This window comes from Plasmodium coatneyi, chromosome 1, assembly GCF_001680005.1.
Source record: "Plasmodium coatneyi strain Hackeri chromosome 1, complete sequence".
NCBI classification, from domain to species: domain Eukaryota; phylum Apicomplexa; class Aconoidasida; order Haemosporida; family Plasmodiidae; genus Plasmodium; species Plasmodium coatneyi.
Window position 1 is genome coordinate 380,054 of NC_033556.1, and position 12,386 is coordinate 392,439.

General features: G+C 42.3%; 4 protein-coding genes across 4 annotated transcripts; 1 reads left to right on the forward strand and 3 right to left on the reverse strand.

Moving 5' to 3' along the window:
- Positions 1 to 210: 210 nt before the first annotated feature.
- PCOAH_00000810 (Uncharacterized protein) lies at positions 211 to 1,548 on the reverse strand (the record flags this gene model as incomplete). Its single annotated transcript, XM_020056898.1, has 2 exons — positions 211 to 939; positions 1,092 to 1,548. The coding sequence occupies 2 exons, from the start codon at positions 1,122 to 1,124 to the stop codon at positions 211 to 213; spliced, it is 762 nt and encodes a 253-aa protein (XP_019912588.1).
- A 651-nt stretch (positions 1,549 to 2,199) lies between these two features.
- On the reverse strand, positions 2,200 to 2,835 carry PCOAH_00000820 (Uncharacterized protein; the record flags this gene model as incomplete). The annotated part of the gene is made up of 1 exon (XM_020056899.1): positions 2,200 to 2,835. One exon carries the CDS (start codon positions 2,833 to 2,835, stop codon positions 2,200 to 2,202), a length of 636 nt encoding a protein of 211 aa, XP_019912394.1.
- Positions 2,836 to 6,386: 3,551 nt separating this feature from the next.
- PCOAH_00000830 (Uncharacterized protein) lies at positions 6,387 to 9,062 on the forward strand (the record flags this gene model as incomplete). Its single annotated transcript, XM_020056900.1, has 1 exon — positions 6,387 to 9,062. The coding sequence occupies one exon, from the start codon at positions 6,387 to 6,389 to the stop codon at positions 9,060 to 9,062; it is 2,676 nt and encodes an 891-aa protein (XP_019912421.1).
- Positions 9,063 to 9,669: 607 nt separating this feature from the next.
- Positions 9,670 to 10,617, reverse strand: PCOAH_00000840 (Cloroquine resistance associated protein Cg3; the record flags this gene model as incomplete). Its single annotated transcript, XM_020056901.1, has 1 exon — positions 9,670 to 10,617. The coding sequence occupies one exon, from the start codon at positions 10,615 to 10,617 to the stop codon at positions 9,670 to 9,672; it is 948 nt and encodes a 315-aa protein (XP_019912452.1).
- Positions 10,618 to 12,386: the final 1,769 nt, after the last annotated feature.

Consider the following 12,386-nt stretch of genomic DNA (forward strand, 5'->3'; position numbering starts at 1 on the left):
AACATTTGACGCGTTAGTTGATGCGTTAGTTGATGCGTTAGTCGATGCAACGCTTAAAGACACAACTGCGAGGGGAAGACGCAATGGGACGCGTTTCACACGTGTATGATGTGTTTGGCCACCGTACTTCTGCGCATCTATGAGGAAAAGCGTACTCCTATCTGGGTGCATAACTTCCCCCACACACGTAGGGGTAGCCACTGTGACAATTCATTGTACCACAGGAGGGGCGTGGTCGATGTACTTGCGCTCTTCTATGGGGACGTCACACGGAACAGGCGCAATGATATTCTCGTAAACGATGTATGGCTTCTCAACACAACAGTCCACGTAGATAACCTCATCAGTGTACCTTATCACGGGGATTATTTTCTTACGGATGGGAACTATTTTAAAATTATCTCTAAATTTTAACATGGGGACTTGGACAGGTATGACAACGGGTTTGGGAACCAAGTAGGTGTAATCAACATGGACGTTCTCCTTTAAACAGTTAACAATTTCGATGTTTTTTTTTAATTTAGGCACGAACACTGTTTCGAATTTCGGTCCAGCATATTCGTTCTCACCTTTAAATAGGTTAGTTGGAGGGTGCTCTGTAGTTACCTCCTTTTCATGTGCGTACTTCGTGTGGTAAAGCTGACCTGACGGCGAAACCATCGTTGGAGTCGAATTGGTCCACCTTTTCATGACTTCTTCATTTTCTCTTTTTTCCTCCTTTTTCAAATTTTCATACAATTTTATGAGATACTCCTCTCCTTTTTTGACATACGTATTAACCTCCTCTACCAACTCGACTGGCTTGTAAAATGCGTTTATCTTCTCACATTCCGAATGAATGGTGCGCTTGGTAATTGGCTTTACAACACTTATGTGTATGTCGTTTTCTTGGTTGATGAAATCATCAGTTTGGTTAATTTGCATGAAGTTCTTCTCCTCCTGGTTTGTAAAGGGGGAGCAAAAAATGGGGATTTCTCCACCACGTGTAGCGCATATGCAGCTAATTTGTTGAAGATGTCTGCGTCTTTGCGCATTATTGCGCTATTTTGCAATATTGCTTTTTTTTTTTTTGTACTCCTTCTCGTCCCTACCTGTGTGTACCCATCGTTCAGTAGCAACTCCATTGTAAAAACAGATGCTCTTCTTTGTAAGTTTGGCGGCAAGTGGTCGTCTACAGCTGGATATACACACGGACGTGCACGCACAAACGTTTAGCTTCACAAATTGATGCTTTTTAAATACCCAAAAAGGTGTAAATAATGTGAAACACACATGTGTAAATGATACATGATGGGCGTAGTCCCTTCCCCCGCTGTTACGCCTCTTTTCCCGTGCACACGAGGATACTCGAATGAAGCGACGGCATCACACACATTTATGCGCGAACTACGACAAAATGGAACACAAAAACAACATTCATTTTAAGAGAAAAAACGACTGGAATGGTGAAAGTGTATAAATAGTTCACCCGTTCAACCTTTCAACGTTTCTACACCTCCGAAGACTTAATGAACAACTGCCCCTTCGTACAACAGGTGAATAATTTAAAAAAACGCATGAACTGTTATAGCGTAAGTGTTTTTTCGTAAGTGTGCAAAACAGCTAAAAAGGGGAGCGAATTCGGCTAGACAATTTTTTTTTTTTTTTTTTTTTTTTTTTTCCATTTTGGCTATTTTACCTGTACAGTTCAGAAAAAAAAGGGAAGTTCATTGTGTGAATTTTTTTTTTTTTTTCTCCATTTTGGCAATTTAAATTGTAGGAATGTTCATTCAAATGATGGTTGTTAAAATATGGGAAAAATGCAGATCAGTTCGGCGTGGAAACATCCCCACCATGAGTGAGCACGCGTTTAAATTGGTCTATAAAGACGTACAAAAAAAAGAGGTTCACCGAATGAAAGTGGATCCAGCTGAACCTCGCTGGGTGTGCATACGAAGGTGTACGTTTGTACGTATGCACTTAGGTGTGTGTTTATCTGCCTCATTTTTGTGTTGTTCCATCCCCCATATGGCAGTGCACTAATCTCCAAAGAGATTATTATTAAAGATGAGCACATCCAATGATGCATAAACACCGTCGCGATTTCTCAGCGAAACTGATGGAGGACAAACACTCGACAGCGCAACGATCGCAGATTTGCCGCACCGCTTATTCAGCAATGTCGTCTGCCGCCATCCTGCTCCCGTGTGATTAATCCCCTCATGCTTCCCCCTTCTCTGCAGCTTCTTCTTCCCTCTTTCGCAAAAGCTCCGTATCGTGGTGATACTTACTCATGTGTAGGTAACACGGGTGAGGGGGCATAAAGTCCTCCAGAATCCAGTGCGGTCCTCTTTCTTTTCTTCTGCGATCGAGGTACCTCGTAATGGGGTTGGTGTTTTCAGCTCGTTCTCTTTCCTTATTAGCCTCCACCCACTCTACGGTAAATCTCTTCGGTTTTATGCCCAAATAGGACACATGGTGAAATGTAAAGGCCATACCAAAGGCAAATAAAAAATAGGGAATAAAGGCTAAAGGTAAGGGGTATTGTAGTAACCACGCTAGTAAGGGCCTATGATCTTTTGCGAATTCTCCCTGTAAATAGGTGTGAAAAACGCCTGCCGGTCTTAAGGTCCATCTTTCCCAATTGTACTTATGGTTATAATACCTCTGGTTCAGACGATACGTTTTGGGTTCCCCATTTGGCAAAAATTCCCTTGGTGGGGGTTCCGGCAGATTTATCCCCAACGGTTGCGATGCAACATACCTCTTGAGTATTCCGTTAACATTTCTGCTCATAAAAATGAAGCTTGGGCATTTCGCATTAGACTTCTTGGCCAAATTCAACCGCAGCAGCATCTTCACTTTTGGGTGGAGGGGGACTAAATTGCTTGGCTCCGTCGATTGTGCTTGATCACGCGCAAACGTCGGCACAGAGTGGGATTCTCCCTAGACGTGCATGCATACGTGGTATACACTTATACGACGTGCACATTTACGATGCAGGCATGCGTTCGCACGTGGTACAAACAGATATGTACTAGTGAAATGGGGAAAATGTGTGCTGACCGAAAATGGGATGAATAAAATTGTGCACGGGGGTTTTCATACATTCGGTTGCCTCAGCCTAGCTACTGCAAAGTAAAAGGGGGATAAAATGGCCATGCACATTATTTTAAAAAGAAAAAAAAAAAAAAAAGCTCTCCTGTACTCCGTGCAGTTTCCCTGTACGTTGGCACTTATTTTTATAAAAACGCGTTAAAGTAATCTCGTCCCCCATTAAGCTGGGTCGAACTTGCGATGCGCCCTCTTTACGCCCGTGGAAGAGCAGTGCATACGCTATAAAAGTTATACATTCGTTTGGGTGTTCCCTTGGTTTTGCTACTTCGCCTTGTTCCCCTTTTGCACTTACGACTGGTGTGCAGTTGCGATTACACGTTCGACGAAGAGGTAACCCAGCAAATACGTTCATCATTTGACTCCTTTTTTTTTTTTTCCCCCACTGGGTCTCCATAAAGTTATGCAGAATACAAAGCATGTATGATGACATATACGAGGAGGGAAACTTCCCCTTATGTTCCTGTGGTAATCCTCCAAAGCACGTTACGTAGTTACCGTGGGGTGACAGTACTCTTCGCAGGGGACAATTAAATGGCAAAAAAAAAAAAAAAAAAAGAGGTAAATAAAAAGGCAAGTGTTGAATATATTTACTGTTCTGTAATAAATCTGTGCACACGTAATGAAGCATTTTTCTTTTTTTAAATTAACCTTATGAGGTATTACAATGTGGAAGTGCATCATGTGCAGAAAAAAAAAGAAACTTCTCTTGCACGCTTGCAGCATACTTACCGTTGAAGGTTATGCCCCAATTGGGTATCCTTCCCCGCGTTAAAAGTAAGGTGCTAATTTGCACGTTAATATTCTCCATTTTTGCTAAATGTTTGTGGAGTGATTAACTGATCATTGTTCCGAGTTGCAAAAAGGGGAGCACGTACAGAGTGGGGACGATCATTTGTCCTCCTCCTTACCCCTCCTGGATGAGGACAGGGGACGGTGTCCACCACCATGTGCCCAAATGTCCACATCGAGTCGCTTACAAAATGGCACCTATACATTGTCAGCCATTTGGATGATTGTCACAAAGGAGAGAGAAAAAAATTGGTTATTCCTTTTGGTTATGTTTTTTTTAAATAAGAGAAGTGATCCACGGCATTGTAACGGGTGGGACGATTCAAACGACAGGAAAAGTACTTCCAGGTGTCCCCACCTTTGCCATTACCAAAGAAAGGAAGCCATTTTTTTTGTGCCATTTGATTTTCCCCAGTGGAAGTTATAAAACCGCTTCGGAGGAATCCTCCTTTCCATGAACAATCACACCTTTGCCGTTCCTATACTTTTACCCTTACTTTGTGGTGAGTGGGGCGGTATTTACCACACCCTGTTTTTGCGCACTCCGTTTGACGGGCTAGACTCTTCTAAATAATTTGGTTCCCGAGCTGTTCCTTTTTAATTTGGGAGATTTTCACTGGGATTCTCAGGCAGAAGTGTGGACCGCGTTGCATATTGCGAGCAATAGGGAGACCCTCCTTTTATGTGTTCCCTTCCTCGCCCACCCTTTCGCTGAGTCATTTTGACCAAACCTTCCGTGTAATGAAACCCTCGGCGGGTGTTATCAGAAGGAACGCACCTTTTTCCTCCTTTTCACCTTTACATGTGCGCGAAAGAGATATGCAGAACGGGGGTTTGGGAGAATCATTTCGACGGCGCTTCGCACGAAAAGGAGGCCCTCAAAACAGAATGGTACACCGCGACGACATGGGTAAGGCCAGACCATGCCGCGCCCGTGCATACATGTAATACATTTACACGTCAGTTTGTGTGAACAAGTTTTTGCTTCAAATTATTGGCCTCATTTTGGTGTGGGTGATATGCTCACATGTGGCTAAAAATTCCGATGTTGCGATCCCCGCATGTTTGCCACTCCCCCACAAAAAGGTATGTGGCCTGTTTATTTGGCTACGTTAGAGGTAAAGGCGAAGGGCATTCTTTTGGAAGATGCCAAAGCAAGGGGGAAAAAGAAAGCGATAAAGGAAAACGGTAAAGGAAAGCAGTAAAGGGAAGTGGTAAAGTAACGCGGCAAGTGGGGAAGCGGCAAAAGGCGAGAGAGGCCAGCAGGAAATGCCAACAAAAAGTATACCCCACCAAAAAAAATAGCATCGCTACAGTGCTGCCCCTGGGCAGGTGGGCAATCCCTTATTCCGAGCAGCGACTCCACATAGGGAAGATAACATTAACCATTAAGCAAACTTTCACTTGTGCCTTAAGCATACGTGAGTGGTTTGCATGCGGCCCCCCCACGTGGCTATAAGAAAATTTTGTACTCGCTTCTCCTCATATAGAGCATGCAAGTTGGCGCCAAAAAAAAAAAAAAAAAAAAAAAAAATTATTCCCCATTCGGTACTCTCGCCGTATTTTAATGCCCCCACTAGTTACAATTTTTGCGCACAGCGTACGTATACCATATATGTGCCTACATGCTTTGCCACATATTATGTTATATTATATATACGTGTATGCCCGCAGGAAAAAAAAAACACTACTCGCTTGGTTCCGCTTTGATCGTTCGTTTTTTCGACATTGCTGCGTGGATATGAAAGCGAACGTATGCCGCTGCGGTAGGGCATATTCCACTCCACAACCTCATCCCGCAATTTGTTCCTCTCCGTTTAAGCACCACAAATTTATATGGCAAAAAAGTGAGAAGCATAACGCGTACCTACTTCCATAACTACGTGCGTATACATGCCTACCCAACATGCGGCAGCATAAGTGACAAAGTGCCGAAACGTTCATGCGGTATTTCTCACCCCTACAGCTTTTTGCGAACAATCCCGAGGTTGAATTTTTTTTTAAAAAAAAAAAAAACCTCACAAAATTGCTAACATAAAAAAGAAATTTATAAGGAAAAAGAAGAAAAAAATAAAATAAGAATAAGGAACGTCAAATTGTTAACCATTTGGAACGCGAAAAAGAACAGCAATCAGAAATTGCAGTGAACTGAAAAATAAGGATAAAAAAAAATATATATCCTTTGAGTACGCCTATTTTTTTTTTTTCTTTTTCGTTAAGGAATATATCTACATAAACCAAGAACAACCGATTGAGAGAAAAAAACAGAAACAACAAAAGAAGGTGACGCAACGTAGAGAGAGCCACTGCACGAAGCGCAACACCTGCATATAGAGGAAGTAATTTTTGGCTTTGCCCAGCAGATTGGCTACAGAACAGCAACCCCCCGCGTTAAAGGGCACGTCATGCACGAACGTTGCATGTGACGCACACACCCCGTTATATATTGCATACCCGTTAAGGATTATTGCCCTTCAGTTACCACATCAGACGCCGAAACCATGTCAGTGCTCGGAATAGACATAGGAAATGATAACTCCGTGGTTGCAGCTATAAACAAAGGAGCCATAAACATTGTGAGGAATGATGTGTCAGAGAGGCTGACGCCCACTATGGTGGCGTTCACGGAGAAGGAAAGGTTAATTGGAGACAACGCACTAGCGAAGGTGAAGTCGAACTTTAAGAACACATGCAGGAATATAAAGAACCTCATTGGGAAATTGGGTGAGCAGGCTCAGGAAGACGACATGGAATTGAGTGAATCGTTTGGAAATATAGTACCATGTGAGCATAACTATTTGGGGTACCAGGTGGAATATAAAAAGGAGAAGGTAGACATAAGTGTGGTACGAGTCTTATCAGCTCTCCTCTTTTTTCTAATTAAGTTGGCAGAAAAGTTCATAGGAAAAGAATGCAACGAAATCGTTTTGTCCTACCCCCCTACTTTTACGAACAGCCAAAAGGAATGTCTCCTCGCAGCAACGAAAATTATAAACGTGAATGCGCTCAGAATTATAAGTGACAACACAGCTGTTGCATTGGATTATGGTATGTATAGAATGAAAGAATTTAAAGAGGACGTTGGGTCGGTAGTCGTGTTTGTTAATATAGGTTACGCCAATACCTGCGTGTGTGTTGCTCGTTTTTTCTCCAATAAGTGTGAGATATTAAGTGACCTTGCAGACACGAATTTAGGAGGAAGAAACATCGACAATGAGCTCATCAAATACATCAATAACGTGTTTATTACTTCACATAAGATGAACCCTCTGTATAAGGTAAAGTCGACTGATCTATGCGAAATGGGAACGGGGAGGCTGAACCCATATTTTGTCACGTCGAATAATGAAACGAGTCAGATCGATAACAAGATAAGAGTGAAGTTGCAAGATGTTGCCGTGAAGACGAAGAAGGTCCTCTCAGCGAACAACGATACGTCCATTCATGTGGAGTGCCTTTATGAAGACATGGACTGTCAGGGATCCATAAGTAGAGAAAACTTCGAAGAATTGTGTGCCCCTTTCTTTCTCACCAAATTGGAAGCTCTACTAAATAAAGCCATGCAAGTGAGCAAACTCAACATTGCAGATGTGCAGTCGATAGAAATTTTAGGAGGTTCCACTAGAATTCCATTCATACAGAAATATCTGGAACAGTATTTCGATAAGCCATTATCCAAAACGTTAATTGCAGATGAATCTGTTGCAAGGGGTTGCGTCCTCTCAGGAGCCATGATTAGTAAACACTACAAAGTGAAGGAGTACCAATGTATAGAAAAAGTAACGCACCCAATTAGTGTCGAGTGGCATAATGTGAATGACCCATCCAAGTCCAAGGTGGAAAGATTGTACGATACAGATTCTTTAAAGAAGAAGATGAAGAAGGTTGTCATTCCGGAGAAGGGACACATAAAAGTGACTGCCTACTATGAGGACAGCCCAGATTTGCCACCACACTGCATTAAGGAGTTGGGTTCTTGCCTCATAAAAGTGAATGAAAAAAATGACAAGATTGTTGAATCACACGTAATGACCACCTTCTCGGAGAGTGACACCTTCACTTTCTTAGGCGCACAGACAGTGTCCAAAACGGTCATTAAATCGAAAGAGGATAAGAAAAAAAGTGAGGAGAAAAAAGACATACAAAAGGGTGATGCATCTAGTGGGGCGGAAAACGCAGATGCATCAAATGGAGACGCAGATGGAAAGGAGAAAAAAACAAATGAGGAAGAATCGAATGAAGGTAAGGAAAGCAACACCGATGGAGCAATTCCTAACGGCAATGCGACGTTATCTCACCAAAGTGGAAATAAAGCAGAACTGAAAAAAGGAGAAGAAGGAAAAATACAGACATGCTACACTACACTACCCATCGAAGTGATCGCACCTCCAGGATCATACAGTTCGAAAGATATCTACAATTTTAGCGAAGCAGAAATTAACATGCAGCATAGTGATCTGCAAGAAGCAGAAAGGTTGAAAAATATAAACGAGTTGGAAACAATCATATACGAAACGAGAAACAGACTAAACGGAATGTACAAAGATTTTGTGATCGAGGAGGAAAGAGACTCCATCCTCCTAGCTCTGGATGATTGCGAAAATTGGATTTATGATAATATTGAGGAAGGTAAAAACGCCTTTATAAAGAAAAAGGAAGAAATTAGGGAAAGGATTAAAGACATAATTTACAAATATGATACGTGGAATGCGAAGCAGAAAAACTTGGGAAACATTTTAAACCATTTGAAAAATATCATTGCTCAGTGTGAGAAGAGACCATCCGAGGAAAGTCAGAAAATTATTTCCAGGACGACAAATCTGCTCGACAATATTAACGCCATGCAAGAGAAGGAGATGAAGCAGCCCCTGTATGAGGCACCGCTATACACCCTCAAAGATATAGAAAGCGAATTTAACGAAGTCACCCAAATGGCGCAGAAACATTTCTCCAAATTGGAGGCAGAAGAATTAGCCAAACAGAAGGAGAAGGAAAAGCAGGAAAAACAGGAGAGGGAAAAAATGGAAAAGGAAAAGAAGAAACACCAACAGGCCGATAGGAAGGACGCAGACGACAGTGGTGACAAGGATAATAGTAAGGACGCCAAGGAAACCGACGAGACGGATAACTCCACCAACAAGGACAACGCAGGTAGTGCCGAGGAGAAGGAAATCTAATTTGGGAAGAACAAATAATGATGCCTGGAAGGAAAAGAAGGAAGAGCCGTCACAATCGCAGATTATTTTTTACCAATTTGCGCTGCACAACAGACCTGCGTGTCACACCTCGTGACAGCGTAGCGTGTCGTCATTTTGTATAAACGTCAGGATCGGGAAGGTCTTACCTCTGCGGAGGGGGACTTCTCTCCCTCTCGATGCTACGCACATATATAAAAATGTGTCCTTTTTTTTTTTTTTTTTTTTTTTGCCTTCATAAACGAGTGATTATATATATGTGTATGATAGTTGCATTCGCCCGGGGTGTCTGTAGTTACATGAACATGTGAGTTGTGTGCACATACGTCAGCCAGCGCGTGCATATGCTTCCCTGCACGGTGACCGTACATATCATGTATATATATAAAAAAAAGGGAAAAAAAAAAAAAAAAAAAAAAAAACTAAACTTCCAACAGGAAACGAATTTTTTTTTTTAATTAATTTTAAAGTTGTACGTCAGATGCACTGGTTGGGCTGCCCCGAAAGGGTCGGTCAGCATATCAAACCGATTGCTATGTTCAGAGGAGGAAGGAGGATTGTGTTTGCCCCTTTGAAGGAAAATCCCCCTCTACTGGGACGTATTCTGGAGGGTCGCCCCTGCGCTGACCCCTACCGTAGACCCACTCTGCAAATGAAGGTCGATGTAGTGGGATATCCTTTCCACCATCTCACTAGTGGTGCAATTTTTTCCAAAAAAGTCGACAAACTTTCCATCCACATCGAGTAGGTAATGAATTATTGAATGATCAATGAGGTAGTTGTAATTGTTGGCAGCGGGGGGGGAGTCTCCACTTTGCGTGTCCGTTTTGCCACCCTGGTCATCCACAATATGTTCGTTGTAATATACACGAAATAACTTGGCTACTTTTTTAATTTGTTCCTTGGTGCCAGTCAGTCCTACTAACTTGTCACTAAAGGAACTGCAGTAATGCTTCACCTGGGCTAGCGTGTCCCTCTTAGGATCCACAGAAATAAAAACAGGAGTTATGACATCTCCATATTTTTTTACAATTTTTTCAATGACGATAGTTTGCTTCTCCAACTCTTGTGGACATATATCTGGACAGTAAGTAAAGCCAAAGTAAATTAAGCAGAACTTTTTTTTAAAGTCCTCATTTGTTACTACTTTCCCATCGTGATTAAAGAGGGTGAAATCCCCTCCTATTAATGGCTTGCCAATGTTTTCCACTTTAGTCACCCCAATTTGTCCCTTCCCCTTCTTCTTTTCACATTGCAAGAGGTAGAAGTAGAGAATCGGAAGGGACAAAGCTAAATTGAACCCTAAGCATCTCCATGTGAGGAAAACGCTTTTTTTTTTAACCTCCTTCGGTGGATCCTTCCTGCCGGTGGTGAAGTACCTAAGTCCATTTTTTTCTATGCGACTTTGGTTCCACTTCCACCTTGGGAGATCATCCAAGCGTTTTACACATTTCATCAGAGAGCAGCATGATTTGTGCAGGCCCCTTCCCCTCTCTGCGTGGAGCCTCCTCACACTCAGGGAAAGGATTCGCTTCATTTGGTACGCAAATTATTGGATGATTGAAAGGGGGTTTGATAGCAGTTTAGTAAAAATTGCTTTACCTGTGTAGGTGAAAGTTGGTACCTACACGCGGGGGGGGCAAAGAAGCGCACACTGGTAGGAGCGCGCTATAAGCAAATATAAATACATACGTACATATGCATACATAGCATATTCATACATGTATATATTTATATGTATGTGGGCCCATTTGCGCGGCCTGCCAAACGCCTCCTTGAAGAATACCCCCCCTCTACTACTTGCCCTTAACCTCGCCCCCCCTTTTGCCCTACCGCGATAAGGGCATACTTTTCTTTCCCACACAGCAGGGGGCCGCGCCAAAAAACGGTCGCGGCATAGGGAAAAAAAACAAAAAAAAAAAAAAAAAAAAAAAACAACTGTGCGTAGTTCTTCCCTTTCCACCGATCTGTGCGTGTGTTTTATGTGTTCATGTAGCTGCCCCTTTCAATCTTCGCGCGGACTCCAATTGGTCCCCTTTTTTTTTTTTTTTCTTCACTTCGAATAATGTGGGAACACACCAGGTGCGTATTCGAGGGGAACATAATCCACATGAATATACTGGGGATTTTTTTTTTTTTTTTTTTGTGTGACACCGATGGAAGGGGCTTTTTTTCAGTGGGTCAATTTCGAACCCGCCTTTGTGCACCTCGGGGGGATGCACTCCTAAGAATGGAAGGACGGACGGAACAGACGCACGAACGACGGTTATATAACGGGCAGCTTGTGCGGTGTTGTATGCATCCCCCGCACTGGTGAACCTTCCCCCGACGGTGCAGCTAAATTGACTTTTCAACTCATCAGCGCAAATTTTGTTCACTGGAAAGTTGTAATTTTTTTTTTTTTTTTCCCGAGCTGAGCTCTCCAAGTGCATCTGCATATATATATGCATTATATATATGGGTATATATATATATATATATATATATATATATATATATATATATATGCATGTATGTGGTGGGCTGCCCCGTTACATGCCTGGTGCAGGCAAGGGTGCCCCGTTGTTAGTTCTTTTTTTTCCCGCGGCACCATTTTTCCCCATTTAGGTCATCGAGAAAAGGAATGCATTTTTATACATTATTAAAATGCAGCTTATGCACAGGACGTTTCAGTATATTACTACGTTCTGTTGCATTTACCCCTGGTGCGGTTCCTTACCTTATCATTTCCCATTTGTACTACAACCCTAGGCTTTTTTTTTCTGTGCGTCGAAAAAAAAGGGGAATAAGCACCGGTTCCCCACTAGAACAGCGCATAAAAGGCCCATAACAGCACCTACTTTTGGGACCACTATATAATATATATACTTTTATAGGTTACATGTTATACCTGTTTTGCATGAGTTAACTCAAGCCCCCTCATTATAGATATGAATATATTTTCCGCAGCCCAAAGCACCCCTTTACAATTGTACCAATAAACCCCGCCCCCACCTTCCCCCTGCTCGGGTAGTCATTTTTTACGTGCATGTTTAAGCACAACGAGATAGAACAGAACCTTAATTAGTAGAAATTCCCCCGCCCCCTCCCCCACAGTGCGCTGCAAAAAGGAAACATCCTTGTTCCTGGGTAATTTTATTTGCCACGTTTTTTATTTTCTCACGCTTTACGCGCCCCCCTTTTTAAGTCAATAAAATGTAGATATATATGTACAACCGCGTATAGAGCGAAGCGGTCACCTTTTCTTTCGCAAAAAAAAAAAAAATAATAATAAAATAACCAAGCAACGAAGCAACAAACAACGGA